Source organism: Macadamia integrifolia, chromosome 10 (assembly GCF_013358625.1).
Source record: "Macadamia integrifolia cultivar HAES 741 chromosome 10, SCU_Mint_v3, whole genome shotgun sequence".
NCBI classification, from domain to species: domain Eukaryota; kingdom Viridiplantae; phylum Streptophyta; class Magnoliopsida; order Proteales; family Proteaceae; genus Macadamia; species Macadamia integrifolia.
This window is the reverse complement of record NC_056566.1, coordinates 25,161,411-25,180,556: the sequence shown is the minus strand read 5'-3', so window position 1 is coordinate 25,180,556 and position 19,146 is coordinate 25,161,411. Positions and strand designations below refer to the sequence as shown.

The following is a 19,146-nucleotide window of genomic DNA, read 5'->3' as shown; positions in this document are numbered from 1 at the left end:
TGATTTAAACGGTTTTAAATGGTTCGATTTAAACGGTTTCAATTCGATTTGAAACCAACGGGTTCTGCAATTAAAACTGACTCAACCCGTTTAGTTAATCAGCCTGAAACTTGAAACCATAACCGCACCATTTACTAAATGGTTTTACAATTTCTGTGTAAACAGATCAGTTTGATTTCGGTAAACGGTTTCGATTACAAATTCACATCCTTACCCCAACCCAACCCTGACCTTGATTTTACATAACTATATTTTAATTAGAGTAAGAAATAGCTTCATGGTCTCATGGCCCCTACACCAGCATCAAGGCTTATAGAAAAACACGCAATGTTTCACCTGCCTTTATGTGTAGGCATAAAGGCAGCTTTCGTTTTCCATACTAACTATTATATATATGGAAAAATGTTGGGTATGCTGCCAGCATACCGTATGCAAGCACCCTATGTGTCCCATCTCTCTCTTCCCTTTTTTGAAATGAACTTCATATCATTCCTTAATGATACCCCATCATGTGTCCCCATTGGTGTTGTCCATTGGCTTACCGTACCAAGGCTGTACCAAACCTGCCAGGGTTAGGCCTGGGCTGATATATCTTAACTTGACCTAGGGCCGAGTTGAGCTTTGGGTGAGCCAGGAAGACTCAAGGTTGGGCTGAGGTCTTAAGAAACTAGTCCAGGTCTCACCCCTGCCTTACATTTTATTGTTTCTTGCTGGGGTACAAATTAGGCCGATAAACCGGCACCGGCTTGCTTGCCTGTGAGCCAAGCTGAGGTTGATAAATTTCCACCTGAGGTTGGCTGGGCCGGGCTGGCCCACGGCTGAAGCCTAGAATTGGCCCAAGCTCATGGAAGTTCAGCCACCGGTGCAGGAAAACTTTATCCTTAAAAAAATTTAACCCATAAGCCCAAGAGACCCCAGAAGCTCAGAAACCCCAACATTCATCACTGGAGAAAATTCATCTAAGAAGACTTCCGGTAAAGCTCATCTATTTCATACTGCAATATCTCTAAAGAAAGATCCAACAACTGAGATAATTTGCCAACAGGAAGTGAAAATCGATGTTGAAGTGATGCATTGGAAGGTAATTGGCTAATTCAATTAACCAGGCTCCATTTGGCTGCAAGGGAAATAAAGGTAAGGGAAATGAAAAAAAAATTTGTTATCATTACCTCACATAATGCTGCAATCCTTACAACTCTCCGTCTCTGCAAGACAATATCCAGTCAATTAAGAAGAAACAAAAGGTGCATCATCCACCCAAACAACTTGAAGAAGGTCCACAAATAGACCTACTTCCAATCAAAAGCATTTATGGGAACATATCAGGAAGATTTTGCCTTAGTGTTGATAAAGCCACTCGGTTCTAATGAGCTGGAAAATGCTATATTCGATGTTGTCGACAAACAAACAAGCTCAGAATTGAGTTTTGGTGGCAACAATAACTAAATTATATAGATCAGCAAATTTGTAATGCTGCATTTAACCCAAAAACAATGATATTACAACAAATTTAAGCCTAACAAACCAGGGCCTGTAGAGGAGAAGAAGTGTAGAGAACCAAGAGAGAGCTGTGCTGAACCACGATAGATTCAGCCTAAAAATCTACTGTGGGTTGTTCCTCTTATTTATAATATAATAATTTGTAAAACATACAATCATAATCAAAATAGGCAACCTAATCTACTAATCAAAATAGGCAACCTAATCTACTGAGTCTAACCTACTGACAATTAACTCCCAACAATAACACATAAAGCATAATAAGAAATCACAACAAGAACAGATATTAAAAGCAACACTAGTCTTGGATAGCAGTTGTAGAAGCTAGCGAGCACAAAGAACTTCATTCTGGTAGAAATGTCAACTCAAGCACACCAACCATCAGCAGTATCAATATATTAAAATAAATAAATAAATTAATTAAATTGGCATGTTGAATAAACCCAACATAAATATCAGCAACGAACAAAATAAGTGGTGGAGAACAACATCAAAAGCACTTCTCAAAGAAGGTACTTAGCTAAGTTCCAATCTGCTTAAAGAAGACAAAAAATGAGCATCCAATAGCTACATCATAAGCCCTTCTCAAGGAAGGCACTCCAACAACATAGTAACAATGATGTGACTAGCAAAAAATCACATGATTAGAAATTTGATTAGTGAAAATTAAATTCATCCCTGAGTGCCAAAAAAGCGCTCTCAGATAAAATTGCAGCACAAGGTTGGTGTCGACAAGATAAATTGCACTGTTGTTGAATACCATCTTCGTAGATAAATTGTTGGTGAGGAAACGAACAAATAAATGGTAGTAATCTTCAACTGGTAAGTAGATGACACCAAAAAAAAATAGTGAAATCTCCAATCTCCCCTCACGTGTAGCATTACACGTGGACAAATAAGGCATAAAATGCAATAAAGAATATTCATCATCTTGAAGGATGAGAATCATAATAAATCCCAATAAAAATCCCTAATCTCTCCCTCATGATAGCAAATAATCTCTATGCAAGTACCAATCTTAAAAAATTACATCCCTAAACTGAAATGATTGAGGGCCCACCATAGCAAAAATATGGCAAATATATAATTCCAATGGTTGCAAATAAAGACCCAGTAATTAATAAACAATATGCAGCAACAACATCACTCCATGCAAGTGTCCATTTGTTTAAAAAAAAATATTACACCCACAGTGATGTGATCGAGGGCTCTAACTGATGTAGATACGGCTGCCCTTATCTGATTGGACCAGCACGACCGGCTTTGGAAGCCAAGAGCCAAGAAGAACCGGTCCAACCCAAGATTTTGGTCCAACAAGGATTGGAAATAAAATTAGCAGCTTACTTAGTATTTTATTTCATGCTTTTACCTTCCAAACTAGAATGTAGGAGTATGATTTATTTCCTTGCTTTGGTTTCTTTTTTATAGTTGTTTCCTAGTTTAGGCTAGTTTTCATTTCAGTTAAGTTTCTAATTTCATGTTCCTATTTTCCTATATATTGGCTGTAATCGATTGAAGACTTAGAGTGATTTGATTATTGAATGAAGAGGTTGAGTTTGTGCACCAGTGAAGTGTGTGATTCCCCTCCTTCCCCTTCCTACTCTACTTTTCCTTTTCTTCCCTAAGGTTCTCCATCACTAAGACCTTAAATAGGATGCTATGATCCCACCGAAGGAAGAAAATTTGCAAAATATACTACCAATGGAAATTCTGTAAAATTTGGCCACACTTATGGATCCACCTAAGCAAGAGAATATTCAAAATATGTCAATAACAAGCAAGTGTGGCAATTTTGTAAATAATCAGAAATTTTAAGAGGCCACTTGGTAAATAAGGAAGTAATGGGACATGAAGGGAATTATATTTGTGAGGTATGGGACAAAACATAATTAAAGCAGAAGAGGGGTACTTTGGAAAGGAGGGAATATGGTAACCCTTAAAAACTTGTCACTACGATCATGTTCTTCCTCTCACTAAAACCAAAACCAGCGGAAAGAAGGGAATGAAAGCTTCTGGTGAATCGACCAACAAATCACTCTCAGCAATCAACTTCAACAGTAGCAACAAATCATTGAACTTCAGCAAGAATATGAACCTTAGAAGAACCAACTGACACCAGAAACAGCAGATTGATCAATTCAGCAGATCAATCAGCAGCAATGGGGCGATAATCTTGCAAGGAGGGGGAGCAAAACCATGGTTATGGCAACTACAACAACTGATGCCGATGATTTCTCACCTTCAGTGACAGCCATAGCAGCGGAAAACCTATCAATAAAACACCATAAGAGGAAATCGCAAGAAACCAATATCAATTCAACCTCAGTATATCATGCAAGATAACAGAAACGCCATCAGAACCCTTTGTTGACCTAAGAGATGAGCTCGCAACTGAGAACCAAAACCGTAGATCACACTTCTAAGCTGTAGCTAGATTGAAAATCATGCAAAGAAGCATCACTGGCCACTTCTATCCAGAAATCTCTAGGAGGCAAGTTGAGCAAGTGAGACAACTCCCTGTTGAGAAGGTTGATGATACACTGTGAACATGATGCAGGTAAGCACAATAATTTTGTTTTTTGTCACAACAGAGTAATCAAACACACAACACTTTCTTCTTCTTCTTCTTCTTCATAGCTCTGATTCCATGTGACAAATCTGAGCCTAACAAACCAGGAGTTGTAGAGGAGAAAAAGAGTAGAGAGAGAACCAAGAGAGAGCTGTGCTGAACCACGATAGATTCAACCTACATATCTATCATGGGTTGTTCCACTTATTTATAACAATTTGTATAACATACAACCATAATCATAATGAAGATATAATGTCCAAGTGAACAAGCCAATAAATGTTCAATTAACACCCCCCCCCCAAAAAAAAAAAAGTCAACAGCCCAATGCCAGATTCTGGACCAGCCACATGATTAGAAAAATGATTTACCATTTACCCTATTTTGCCAGACTCTCAAGGGTTGACAGTGAATCAAACTGAACCCCAAGGGGATAGCCGAGTTGGCAAGGGACCTTCGCCTCAGGAAGCGTGTGGTTCTGAGTTTGACTCCTCTTACCTCTTTAGGGCCACTCACATGGGGGTGTTTAGTGCTATTCACTGCTTTCAATGAAAGTTGAATGGTTCTCATTCAACCCCAGTATGACCCAGTCCATGCAGTTGTGGGGTCAATATGGGCCTGCGGGACTAGTCAGGCCGAAGGCCTAGATACCCGTCGTTAGCCAAAAAAAAAAGACAGTGAATCAAACTGTTTTAAATTTGTTGAAGACCATAAAATTTACTAGAACTTGGACACAGTTAACTTATTCAATAGCTCAAGATATTTGACATTTCAGTTGCAGGGATAAAATCATGGAAAAAAAGATCTATGACGTTACAAATATTGTTCCAAGGATATATACTAACAATTACAGGTTCATATAAATTTCAACTGGTTTAGCCACAGAGAGAAGAAACTGCAATAACTAAGTCAAATACTCCAACTACTAAATATTTACGCTACCACATATCACCCTCATTTCTTCCAATCTTTAACTAATTGGGAAACCTAAACTAACTATGAAATTGAAATAACAAAGAATATGGACTCAAAACAGGACCCTACCTAAACTAATGAATTAAATACTGTTTTCCTATTTTCTACCCATATTTGAGGCCTATTAAAGTGGCACATTACAAAGAAAGCCCATGGGATCAAAGACCCAACACATACATAACCCAAACTTAGGCTTATTTGCAATAAAATAAGCCCATTAAGTGACTTATCTGCATCAATGACCCTTTTATCATATGCCAAGGACAATTTCTAAGGAGATTTGCATTCCTCTTTGTCAAGTTGTCAAATTATCAAAAATAAATTCCACCAAGAGAGACCTGTTCAATTAACCCTCCAAACAGAAAGTTCAATGCAAATCCGCAATACCTAGGAAAAATTTCTGGTTTTACATTTGTTCCTTTCAACCATATTTAGATAGCATAATAAATTATTGATAAGAAAGAGAAAAAGACAATCAGCATGGGCAGCAATATGAATTTTTTTTTTTTGGGTGGGGTAAAACAGAATTGCATGTGTCAGATATACTACAAAAAACAGTAATGGCCAAAAGAGTGTCTAAGGCCAGATGGCATCACATCAACCATAAATATCCAAGAAACTTTTGGTAGATTTTCAATTTTTCAAGATTTTGAAGGTGATCTATTACCACTTGCAGAGTATTCTGAAGACATCTGGGTAGAGAGAACTTCATAGTTGCATTGCTCACTGTTATCCTTTGCGATGGTTTAGATTTGATTTTTTAAAACTGCTGTTACCCTTGTTTCACCTCTAAAATTCCACCTTTCTTTCAAATATTTTGAGTGGCAAAGAACTTTTTCCAAGTATGCTCCCATAGTCAACACACTTCAACTGCTAGGGTAAACTATGATTCACTTGCAGCACCAAGTGTCACTATCCTTTGTATAAGAATGACCCAAATGAACTCTGAAAACCCTAACCACTTTCAGTTCGCAGTTGCTCGAAAACAGAAATGCAAGAACACCAAGGTGATCATAGAAGAAAATGGAATATGATAGATTTGCTACTTTCATTGTGAAGTCTCAGTTTGTTGATTTTTTAGTTTATAATCTCCAAAACCACCTTCTTCCCTGATTGGGAAAGGCATCCAATCTTTGAAATTTTTATTATGCTTTGGATGGCGAACACAGTTAGCACCTTTATGGTAAAAAAAATTATTTCCAGGCTCCACATTATCCCTTCCTCCTGCCTCTTTTGCCCTGTGGATGCTGAAATAGTAGACTACTTTCTCATGTTCTACTAGTAAGCTCCAGATGTGAGGTTTTACTGAAATTCAATAATTAGAGACTAACAGATTCATTAACACAGTTCTCTTTCTCATTGAAGCTTGTAATGACTTGTGGCCTGTAAAGTATAGCAGGGACTTTTTTTTTCCTTTACTATATTAGGGATCGTTTTTCCTATTCATAAAGTCTTCTTACTTATCATGGGGAAAGGAAAATAGTAAAAACGGATCAAGTCAAGTTAAAATCATGATTTGGAGTTATAAACATCACATGTCTCCAAAAATGCTGCAATTAGGAAACATAAAGACATTCATCTATGTCATGTGTGGTGAGAACAAAATGCTGACAATTCTATAAAAAGAAGAGGTATCTTTACAGTTGTAATATGACAAAAAGTCTAGTAATCGTGAGAATTAAATATTTTGGAGCAGCAAGAACAAATTTTGATATTATAGAAGCAATGATCAATTAACCACATATATCCAAAGGGGGAATAATGAACAATGATATGAACTAGCGATTAAAAAAAAAAAAAAGAAGAAGAAGAAGATGCAACATCATCCAAGTTAAAAGATGATTTTTGCCAAGGGAGGAGAGTTATTGAGTCTATAATAATGCCATGTCATCGTCATGAGGAAACCTGCCCCACTCCCACTACACACTACCACCCCCCCAAAACACACCACACACCACACACACACACAAAAAAAAAAAAAAAAAAAAAAAAAAAAAAAAAAAAAAAACAAAAACAAAAAACAAAAAACAAAAACAAAAACAAAAAAACAAAAACAAAAACAAAAAAACAAAACAAAAACAAAAACAAAAACAAAACAAAACAAAAGGATCATGCACTTATTTTTCAATCTTAGAAGATACAGCAAGATCAATTACTGACAAAGCATGCCAGACAAAATGAAAAGAAGCAGCTTACATTCTTCTAGGAGCTGAAATTGTCCTCCCAGATGTCATGAACCATTTGCAATAATTTGATGAATGAATTTTTGAATTGTTGAAAAGCATGTTTCCAATGTAACCTAGGAAGGAGAGGCATCCAATGGAATTCCAAACCCATGTTTGCACATAATCCCTAGCAACCGATCTAGCTTATGTCTTTGGCCATACTTTAAGTAGGCCTTATACATGATGACGAATGTCTTCTTTGAGGGATCAATATTGAAACTTCCCATCTCATCAAGCACATTTTCCATCTCCTCCAGCCGATTATGTGCCCCATACATGACCATCTTACAATGATACAAGGACCGACAAATTCTCCAGCCAGCAGACTCAGCCTGCTTCACAAACTTTTCAAGCTGGTCCACTGCATTGCACCTGAAATAAGTTGCTATGATAGAACGCATCACATGTATAGTTGTGACTGAAGTTTTATGTTCAAATGCATCATTTATGGAATCCTCCATCCCTTCCATCAAGTCCTCTTGTGCATAAACCCTAATTAACAGCACATTCAACCAAGGCCTATATTCGTTCTCTGGAATTACCTTCAGTAGTGCCTCAATCTTTTTAATTCTATCAGTATCTGAGCTCTTACAATATGCACATATCATGGCTCTAATCAAAGGAATTTCCCTTGTGTTCACATGATCCTTTACCGCCTCATAAGCCTTCTCCATCTTCTCCAAATTGCCTGAATGTGCATACCCACGAAGCATTAGCAAGTGGGTGTCAATATTGGGTTTGACAAGGCCTGCCTTCATAGTCATGAAAGTCTTCTCCATTTCATCCCACATCCACGCTGTGACATACCCAGCAATCAGATTATTATATGTACTCAAATTAGGGGAAAGATTCAACTCTTGTGTCTCCCGGAAAGTTGCCTCCATGTGATCGACCAGCATCAAACGACCAAAAATTGAGATGAGAATGTTGTATGTCACAATTGTAGGGCAACAATTTGGTTCTCTTTTTAAATCTCGAAAAAGTGACTGAGATTTCTCAGCCAAACCATTATACATATAGGCAGCCATCAGTGCATTATAAATAGAAGATGACTTCATTCCCTTATTAACAGCATCCATAAACAACTCAACAGCAAGATCAACATTCTTAACTCTGCCTGCAATTGTAATTCCTTTGGCATATTCCTCTGCCGCCATTGGTACACCGACATTATCACCTTGTTTCCTTCTCCAATTAAATACCTGAAGATATTAAGTCACCAAAAAATTCACCAAAAATAAAAAAATAAATATAGCATCCGAAGAAATAAATAAATAAACCAACTAAAATTCCTTCCCAAATCCCAACAGTGTCTGCATTTCTCCTGCTTGTGTTAATTGAAATAAAATCCACTGCACCAAAAATCAAACTTTTTGTTGTTGGTGTTGTAGGTATTGTTTGAAACATAACATTAATGGATGGGCATTCGCTAACATGCTTATTATGTACAATAGAACGTTTTCAATGACTAAAAAAAAAAAAGTTCTGAAATGAGAATAAAGGTACCTCTAGGGCTAAATGAGGCCAGGTACCCAACCCCTCCAATAGCTCAAAAAAGGGAGATCCTCTGCTGTAGCTTCGAATCAAGTAAGGAAGTTTGGCTTCCAAGATTGAAGAGATCTTCTCCGAATCACCAATATGTGAGGTCAATTCAGTCGTCAACTCAGACACCACCTCGTTAATATTTTTTTCCCCAATAAGACGCAAAGAAGTCTTCTTCTCCGTGAGTAAACTGACCGACTTAGGGATTCCATCGGAGCTAAAATTAGGCGTGTGACCAGAAATTCCTCTAATGAAACTACAGCTCGAACTCCTCGAGATAATGGAGAGTGGAGTGAACAAAGATAAAGACTTTGATTTCAAAGAACAAAACTGCATAAGCATCTCCACTGCTGCGGCGTTGGAGACTTTCCGTGCTCGCTTCATCGTCTTGTAAGTAAAGTTAGCAGCATCTTTGAGGTTTTAGGGTTTTGGTGGATCAAAAATTAAGCTCCTGCGGATTGCAGAAGGTAGAAAGAGAAGGATTAATGGAGTAAATGGAGAGAATGAGAGGTTCGGAGAAATATACGCAGACCTGCCGCCCCCTAGATTCAACTTCGACAAGCTATTAGCGAAGGAGAAGAAGCATGGCCTGCACCACCCAAATAAAAGCGAATCGGCCGAGAGAAACTAAAGGGATTGGAAGGTGAACCATTGTCTGGTCCGAACTCTGAATCTCCCAACGGCCCAAAATGTCAAACCGGCGAATAATCCTGAGGACCATGGCATGTCACATTAGCTATAGTCCAACTATTAAGACCTTGGCCGGGAGCAGATTCCTCTACGGCTGGCAGTGAGTGATAGTGAAGATTCCAATAGTTGGGAGGGTTTTGACATACACCTCAGCCGTCGGATGCTTACTACAACATACAACCTTGTAGAGGATTTTTGTGCAAGTATTAAGATCTCGGCTTAGAGCAGATAATGTTGTTCATTGTTATTAGCAAAACTAACAAACTCTGGAGTGAAACATGTTCATTCAAAGTTGGGAGTTATCGATTTAGAAATCCCTTTCACATATGCATCACTTTATAGCTTAATTTTATGGTACATGTATTGAATTTAAGTTGAATGTGATAACATGAGAAATGTACACTTTCAAATCACTTTATGTCGATGAAAGAATAGGTCGATCGGAGTTAAAGTGTTCAACAAGTTCAATGTCTTAAGAAACACCCTCCTAGTTTATATTGTATATTCCAAAATACCCTTTGAGATATCATTTCTCAGATCGAAAGTTTAGGGAGCACTAAAATTTCATCTAAATTTCATCTAGGGGAATGCATTATGCGCATTTAAAACTGGGTAGCAGTTTTCCTAACAAGAGGTTTACATTGAGTTTCGTACATATGAGCATTTAACGCTTGTCCCACTTCCTGCCATTACAAGGGTGAAGCGGGATATACTTTGGAAGTAAAAGGGACAGGAAACATAGTGATGATAGAGATTCTTTCTTAAGAAATATCTTCTGTGGTTGAAAATTGTAAACCCTGTTCTGGACTTGGAACTTCTTGGGATGGGGTCATATCCAAATCGGAATTCCTGGAGGTGTAGAAGCACCAGCTCCTGTGGTACACAGTGGAGGAGCAGGAGACATATCTATTTACAGACTCTGAATTGCTTATGGTGTTACATCTGATAGTTATGAATAGGTGTTTTCAAGTTATTTTGATAAACAGAGGAAAGAGAAATAGTTATATATGGTTGTAAAGCCTTCTCTATAGATATACCACCCCATGGAATAGTGCTTTTGGGTGGTCTGTAGGTGGCTTGCTGGATAACTCGCCAATGGATCTTAGTCATTCAATTGGTTCCAAGCAAGGATGAGCGCAAGGATCCATGCAAAAAGATTGACTGGTTATGGCTGAATATAATAAGATGTCGGTTGTCTACCTGGAGTGAAAAGCATGTGAGAAAGCAGAAATATAAATTGTCGAAGACAAAAGGCCCTTGGCGATATAAAATTGAATTGAACAGTTTTAACATCTGAGATTTTCATTTCAGGATCAAAAAATGGTTCTTCCTAGTTGGAAGAACCTCAAAGCCCTACATTGTTCAGGGAAAAAGATACCATCTGGCATTTTAGCCATTGGAGAGATCTATCCTTAATCAGCAGCTAAAAAACACAGATAACCTTGAAAAAAGACACAAGATACAGATCACTTAGCGTCCCCTAGCAACATAGGCCACAGATGCTGCAGCAAAAATTGTTGTCGCAGAGGAAAGCAACGTCCAGAAGCCCTTCCTCTTCTGTGCCTCCATTACAGAGTTCTCAAGGGACTTGATTTGTTGGGACAAGTACTCCACCTTTGCTTCTCTATTTCTAAAGGCTCTCTTGATTACTTCTAACTCTGCTGCAAAGGGTCGAATCTCTCCATTGTTTTTCTCTGCATCAAAAATTGCTTCTCCCTTACCATCCTTCTTATCCTGTACAGGTCCACGCACTAGGTTTACAGTGTCCTTCAACATGGATAAGGTTTGCTCAGACAACTTGTTTGTGGATGTCATCTTAACCTGCAGATCCTCAAGACCTTGTTGGGCTTCTGATAGGGCCATCTGCAATGAAGCCTTCTCCTCATTTAGCAATTGAAGGCTTCTGCCCCCTTCTTTCTTCTCTTCAACTAGCCCATCACGTTCTGTACTTAGCTGAGCAAGTTCTTCTTTGGTCTCCTCCACTTTCTTCTCCAGTTCCAGAATTTTCAATCTCAGGATAGACAACTCCTTTTTCTCCTTATCAAGTAGCTTCAGAGCATCATCCTTCTCAAGAGCAACACGTTCAAGAGCATCTCTGTTTTGGATGGCTTCCGATTGGAGTTGGATATTGTTCTTTTCATGTTCTAGACATGATTCTTGCAGTGTAGATGCAGTGGCCCTTAGCTTGCTCATCTCTTCATGCAACTGGAAGATTTCAGCCTCCAGCTTGATCTTCACCTGCTCTATCTCAGCCTTCTCAATGGCTATTTCCTCCATCTTTCTCCCTTGCTCCTCTTGTTGCCTCAAGGACTCTTCGAGACTCTCTGTGACTGAAAATTTCTCCTTCAGTAACTCATCAAGGACGATTTCTCTCTCCTTTTTCTCTTCAACCAAAGCATTGAACTCTATCAACAATTGCTCTTGCTTCTCTCGAGCATCCGTGTTACTTTTTCCTAGCTCGGAAATCCTCAGCTGCAAAATTTCTTCTTGCTTTTGTAGATTGGAAATGGTGGCACTGAGCTGAGCCACTTCTTTTTGCAATTCTGTAATCTCCACTGCCTGCTGAGTTCTCTCATTCTGGATTTTCTTCTTGTCTGCAACAAGTTCTGTGATTTCTCTCGTCAGACCTTCTATCTGTTGTGATGACTGCGTCAAGCTTCTCTCTGCGGAGGCCTTGTCTCTTTCTAACGCTGCAAGACTTCTTTCCATCTTTTCTTTGTATTCGCGAAGTAGTTTGTGCTCTGTCTGCAGTTGGAGGAGTTCCTCATGAGTCTCTGATATATTCTTCTCCAGAGCAAGAAGAGTTGATGTCAGACGTTTTATCTCCTCCATGTGGTTGTCGAGCTCCTGCTGAATCAGATCTTTCTCACGAAGAACACGAGAATACACCTCTCTCTCACTGCTGAGATCGGCAGTTAGTGCATCCACCGATTTCTTCAAGGAGCCAATTTCACGAACCTGTTCGTTCCTTGCCGCCTCAATCTCTTCCCTCTCCCTAACAGCACTTTCCATCTCTCTCTTCAAATCTTGATACTTCCTCTCCATCTCTTGTCGAACTTCATCGCGTTCCATTTGTAAACGTCCAATCTCCTCACGAGCCTCAGCATTACTCTTCTCCAGCTCCACTACCGTTGACCTCAACCGATCCGCCTCCTTCTGTTTCAGAATTAGATCCTCTCGGACTTCATCCCTGTACCTACGAAAGTCTTCGCTGATCTGGTCAATCTCTGTCTGTTGCTCTACCACCTTCGTCTCCGTTTCCCTCCGTGCTTTCTCCTTCTCATTGATTTTCTCCTCCAGCTTAGCCTTAAAAATAGCAGTTTGAGATCTCATATCTTCATCTGCTCTCCTTATTTCGTTCCTCAAGCTCTCAGCTTGTTGATTGAGTTGAGAAGATACGAAAGCTAAGGTTAATCTCTGTTCAAGTTCGGCTACGATAGTTTCTTCTTCGAAGAACTTCTTCTCCGACTCCAATCTCTGTTTCTCGATCCAAGACCGAGAGATCTCCGATTCGAGTGCCTCTTTGGATTGAACAAGAGCATTGACTTGTTGTCTCCGCTCGACGGTTTCTTTGAGAAGAAGAGCATTGAGAGATTTCAAACTGGCGAGCTTTTCTGAGGGATCCTCCATGTTAGTCTCGTGGGGCTTCTCTATCTGGGTGACCTGCTCCTCCTGGTGGAGGTTCTGGGAAGATTTCTTCCTCGCCATTTGTGGTTATCGGATTGGAAATGAAAGATGATAATCTCGTGGGCGGTGGGAAGCGATTTCAGATGAGACTTGAGAGGTTAGGGTTTTTTCTTCTAGGGTTTATGGACGAAAAAAGAAGCCGTTGGAGATAGAGAGATAAAAAGGGTAAGTTAGTTATTGGTGGGGTCATTTTCAAATTCAAAATGGTAACACAACGTCCGAAGAGTCGAACCCGTAATAAGAGGCGAAAGGTTTTCCACGTGTCTCCTCAACTTACAATTCAGCTGGCCGTAGTGTGAGCGTGTGACGATAATAGGATCTGATTTTATTTAAGAGCGCTAACGTTGCCACGTGTTTAGATAATAGACATAGAAATAGTATAAAATAATCTACACCTTACGAGCTCATTGATCGCTTGCCGTTTCGTATGCTCTCATTGGGTACTCAAGTAGCCCGCCTAAGCCTGATTGTTCGGTTGATCTCATAAATAGGGCTCTATATCGGTTCATGTTTCACCCATGAATTTCAAATGGGCTAGGTTAGGGGTGTCAATCGGTCGGACCAAATAGGTTTTGATTGGGCTTAATTGGTCCTCGCTAAATTAAGGCGTTCACGTCTCTAATCTTTTAGGTAATCAAGCCTCGTAGACTTAAGTTTATTTGATTGGTCAATTATCAGTCTATAATTGTGTTCATGTTAATCGAGCCATAAACTTGCTAAATGGGCTAATTGGGCCATAACTTACTATAATCGGCTTAAATGGGTTTTAAATGGGCTTCTTGGATAATAAATGGTCGTTTAATTATGCCGGTTGGGCTACAACCATTCACCTATACCTAGGGGTATCAATTCTGAGCCCGTATTGATAGGCTCGATCGAGCCTGACACGTTTATAGTCCGACATGAATTGGCCTTATTAATAAACATGTCGGGCTCGACACATTTATTAAACGGACGTTCATGGTGCAGGTAGATAGCCTATCAGGCTCTTGACTGAATCGACATATTTATATGTCCGGCTTGAACTGACTCGTTATAGCCTGACCCAATCCAACCCCCTTTAATACTATATAAATTCCTATTTTGCCACTATTAGTAAAAAACTAAGAATGCATTTGGTAGTCATTCTATTTCAGAAACAACGTTTCATGTCAAAAACATAATTTTTAGTTTTTGTGTCAAAATGCTGTTTAAAAAAATAGTGTTTGGTGAACCTATTTTTAGGAACAATTACCCTAGTTGTTCATTTCTTTTTTTTATTTTATTTGGAATGAAACCAATATGACAGAACAAGATTTCGTTGTTCCATCATTTTGCGTTTCTATTGTTTTTTTTTTCCAAGAAAACCGTAAACACCAAGGCAGTGTTTGATAATGATTCTATTGTTTTTGTACCTAGAAACAGCAGAAACAACTATTTACTTTTTTGGAAATAAAAACTGATTTTTTGGTGTTTGATAAACCTATTTCTCGAAATGTTTTTTGCAAACATAATGCCATTAAAAAACCCAATAGTATCAAAGGATGCCCAAAAGGGAGAGAGGGTTCGATTGCCTATTTTTAGGTTTAAATAGTTGAGAGATTTATTTGACACAATAGTCTTTTTTTTTTTTTTTTTTCTCAAATTCGTTTCCAGATTCGATGAAACAAGTAGGACTTGTTTCGTCAAAGTCGTTTTTAGAATTGGAAATGGGTATAAATTTTGATTTATGTTTCCATAAATGGGTGAAACGGAAAAATTTATCAAACGCTTGTTAGACTGTTTCTCCATTTCTGGGAACAAGAAAACACATAAATGACATAAATGAAAAGTTGTCAAACGGTGCCCAAGTTTGCACCACACTTTATTCTGTTTTTTTGTTCCCATAGAATGGAAAAGCATTAGAAATATTTTTCTGGATGACTACCAAACGCAACCTAGTTAAGCTTTCTTACACTTCGCTTTTCTATAGGATTTGGTTTGATTACTGTTTGTTTTGTAAGTTGTAATAGTCATAATCTCTCTCTCTCTCTCTTTTTCTTCTTCTTCTTTTAAGAACAACCATGATATCATTTATCTTATTTATTAAAGTTTTGAATCATATATTTCTAGGTCTTCAACCTGCTTAAGAAAACAATTTTAGGATAGGCACATTTAAAGCCCGTTTAGACTTAAATATGTCTGTAGCCCAATTAAGACCCGTTTAAGATAGCTTAATTAAAGTCCGACACTGATCAACCCGTTATAAACCATACCATCCTCCCAAAACTAGGCATGTTTACTTAAACGAACATTCACGATGCAAGATTTCTAAATGGTCAAGCCCAGCCTGACCGGTTGACATCCTTACCTTTACCTACCCTTTTCATAATCGGACTAAGCCTGGAATCAAACCATTTATTAACCGATTGGTCTAATGTCGAGCCTACTAGTGTGGACTGGAATTTGCTACCCTTGGGCTGGGTGGCTTCTGCCTAGACAAGAGCCCTAATTTGTTATACTCATACCTGTTGGAGCGCGTTTGAGCCCGTTAATTTGCCACTACACATTCCGATAGTAGTTCCAACTTCTAAGTTCTAATTTGTAATTTGTAATTTCTAAGACCCCTTTTTCTTTTTAAATTATAATTTGTACTTATTTATTTTCTAATTTATTACTGTTGTTATTATTAGAACATCCCTCTTAGGAAAGCCTTTCTCCATGGTGGCATAGTCTTGAAATTTCCCACATGGCTGATCAGGTGGGGTAGAGATTTTGTTTCGTAATAGGGCCCAATGTTTCCTACTCACATGCTAACTGTAATCTTTAATAAACTTGGGCACATTGCAAAATAAAGGTATAAAAATTGGTTTGAACAGAACAACTATTTACAAAATGATTGGAAACAAAATTTATTAGTGAATGATAAAAGAAAGAATACGTTTCATGGAGTTATGTGATTGAATTTGGCTTTAAAATTTGATAAGTAGTTAATCTAAATCACACCCTATCTGGCTTGGTTAGGTTTGGAGTCTTTTATCTACATGGATTTGCTACACATACATTCACCCGAAAATGCATACGTCAGGATCCAACAGTTGTCCCTTTTACTTATATATATACCCATCTTCACCTTTTATATGGCAGGAAATGAGAAATGTGCTAGATCTTCACATGCATATCCATGTGAAGGTGAGTGCAAATGATCTAATTTCCCTTAATCAGTTGATAGTTTAGTTAAACGGTTCGGTTAGATAGTCTATCAAAGTCTTATAGTGGAGAAGGTAGAGATACCATAGTAGAAAATCTTCCAAAGTGATTGAAGTTTTCAAGTGAGATAGAATTTCCCAAAAGAGTATTAGAAGTAGATTTCTTCAAGTGGTTGGAATCTTCTAAGAAAGTGTAAGAAGGTAGAATCTTTCAAGAGATGGAGTCCCTAAGAGAATAGTCTTCCAACTAGGGGTGTCAACCGATCGGGCCGGTTCGGTTTCGATCGGGCTTAATCAGGCTTGAAGACTTTCAAAGGCTACACCGTGTCCGCCCATTTAACTAATCGGGCTTAGTTATTGAGGGCATGGTATACTTTATATTCGGTCGGTCGGTCTCGGGCTATAATCGGGCCACCTTAATCGGGCTTTAGTCGGGCCTTAACCGGGTTACGGACATGTTTAATGTTAAACGGGCCCTCTTTAAAATGTGCTATTATATTCCAGCCCACTCATGCAAGCCCAAAAAAATGACAATAAATCATTAAATGATACCAAATATAACCATTATTTAAAATGTGAACATGTCTTTACTTTTTAGTTTTCATTCTTTAATTTGGGGGGTAAAATAGGTATTTTACAATCATTAAAGGGTCGGGTCAAGTCGGTGCACAATAGGCCGGTCTCGGTCGGGCGTTATTCAGTCGGTCTCTATCGGGCGCTCGACTGTCCAAGTAGCAAAACCGAGACCGACCATTTATAAACAGGCCGGGCTCAAGCCCGACACGTTTAATAAATGGTCCGGGCCGGGCCGGTCTATAAACGATCGATCCTGATCGATTTAATCGGGTCGGGCCACTAATTGACAACCCTACTTCCAACGGTGAAAGAGAAGTCCTATAAAATGAGGAAGACGCCTATCCAATCAGTAGTAAAAATTCCAGATGTGAAGATCCAAGGGATAGAACATGGGTACAACATGTGCATAATAATGAGAAACCAATGCAAAGACGATGAGAAGAACAAGGAACAAAAGAAGACAAAGAAAAAGAAATAAGAAAAGAATGGGTCGTGCAGTCAGCAGTGAAGGTGGACAGAGTTCATTAAAGGTTACACTTGCTTGGAAGTGGTGGGGTCCCAAAGCCTGCTCAGAACCTGGGACTAGAAACAAATAATGGCCCTTCCCATAAGGCATAAGCTCACTATTGCTTCGAAACCCAGTGGATAACAGTAAATGTATTCCAGTTGCCATCCAAGTGAACACTGCAAAAAAATGCAAGCAAATACTTCAATTCAGAACAGTGGCAACCTCATCACAGTATGATCGTAGCGTAGGTAAGAAAAAATATTTACATTTCGGTAGAGGGATATGTATTTCGTGGTATACGGTAAGTTAGCGAATAATATCAATGAGGGTACATGATGGCGTATCATACAGAAAGATATAAGACTCATTTAAAACAAAAAAGAGGTGAGAGATAAACATAGTAGATGCGAGCTTACGTTATATCGACGGTGTACCTAACATTTTTCCTTACATTTAATATCATTTTTACCAAGATGTAAATGTAGATCACGTTTGGAAATACCTTTAGGTCATGGCTACTCTTACTTATTGTATATGGTAAATATTTAGTGTAAAATTTGTAACATTTCAATGTTACCATACCCATTACAAAATAAATAAATAAATAAAGTTTTATGGATCATACAAGTTTTCATATGTTACTTATATTGGAGGCAAAATGATGCTTCCACTTCCAATAGCTATCGATCCTATATCCTACGATACAATATAGCATTACCTTAACAAATATTAAAAGTAGGTTTTGTTATTTAGAGGACATTTTGGCATCATCATCATCATCATTAGATTTTCCTTTAAGGATTGTTACGATGAGGTTGTCTATATGGCCCGAAATATGTGCCAAATAATAAGTTGACACAAAAAAATATGTATGTATTTATGTCATTATTTATTCACTAATTAAGTTTTAGCTTGAAAGCATTTTCTCAAACAAAAATATTACAATTTAGAATTTGGTTGAGAGTTCATCATTGACAACTTTTGACTTAGTGCATGAAATATAGATGTAAATGTTTGATGAGCGTTTTGAGATGAATAAAAGGGACATTATGATGATGGGAAGAGTCATAATGTACATAAATATTTTACCCCTACTTCACGTAGAGGCTCTTTTTTTTACTCAAACCCATGACCACTAAATCACAATGGAATAATCTTGTTGTTGCATCAAGGTCTGTCCACAAAAATTTGGCTTTAAGCTAACCCAAAGGTATATTGATCATCCAACGAATGGTCACCAAATCATCCTTCATGTGCAAAACTATTAGGGCTATTATCTCTTGCCATATTTAAGAGGCCTTTGTATAAGTCTTGCTCGTTAATTGGAGCAATGGATTTAGTTGATGATATAATTAGCAATGCCAATTGAAATTAGGATTTTTTAGGTTTATTGTTAGGAAAAAGAAGGGGGATTCTATGACTTTGTTAGTTTCGCAAGAAATGAATAAAAAGAAAAGAAAATTAAGAATATTCTGTTCTTCTAATTATTTATTTCTTGATTAAAAATAAATAAACAAAAGAATATTCTTCTTTCAATTTTGGAAAAAATCTTATGAATGATGAAACTTTATTTCATCTTAAAAGTATTTTCACACAATTGTAAGATTTTGCATGAAATATTTTATTTTTTAATTTTTCTTATATTCTTACCTTTCTTTTCTTTTTTATTCATTTCTTACTAAACAAATGTAGCCTAATGACTTGGGC

The 19,146-nt window shown here is 38.0% G+C and overlaps 2 protein-coding genes across 6 annotated transcripts; both read right to left on the bottom strand.

Moving 5' to 3' along the window:
* Nucleotides 1-958: 958 nt before the first annotated feature.
* Nucleotides 959-9,513, bottom strand: LOC122092122 (pentatricopeptide repeat-containing protein At2g30780-like). Of its 5 annotated transcripts, XR_006144112.1 has the most exons (4): nucleotides 8,776-9,513; nucleotides 7,241-8,471; nucleotides 3,822-4,017; nucleotides 3,233-3,739 (listed from the first exon to the last, which is right to left on the bottom strand). XR_006144112.1 is itself a non-coding variant. In XM_042662441.1 (2 exons), exons 1-2 carry the CDS (start codon nucleotides 9,193-9,195, stop codon nucleotides 7,344-7,346), a joined length of 1,548 nt encoding a protein of 515 aa, XP_042518375.1. In that variant the 5' UTR covers nucleotides 9,196-9,513; the 3' UTR covers nucleotides 7,132-7,343. The 5 variants fall into 5 exon arrangements, 1 of the variants encoding a protein (XP_042518375.1); XR_006144109.1 differs by lacking the exons at nucleotides 3,233-3,739; nucleotides 3,822-4,017 and adding an exon at nucleotides 959-2,319; XR_006144111.1 differs by lacking the exons at nucleotides 3,233-3,739; nucleotides 3,822-4,017 and adding an exon at nucleotides 959-1,205.
* Nucleotides 9,514-10,744: 1,231 nt separating this feature from the next.
* On the bottom strand, nucleotides 10,745-13,317 carry LOC122090841 (ELKS/Rab6-interacting/CAST family member 1-like). The gene has a single exon (XM_042660569.1). It carries the CDS (start codon nucleotides 13,207-13,209, stop codon nucleotides 10,972-10,974), a length of 2,238 nt encoding a protein of 745 aa, XP_042516503.1. The 5' UTR covers nucleotides 13,210-13,317; the 3' UTR covers nucleotides 10,745-10,971.
* Nucleotides 13,318-19,146: the final 5,829 nt, after the last annotated feature.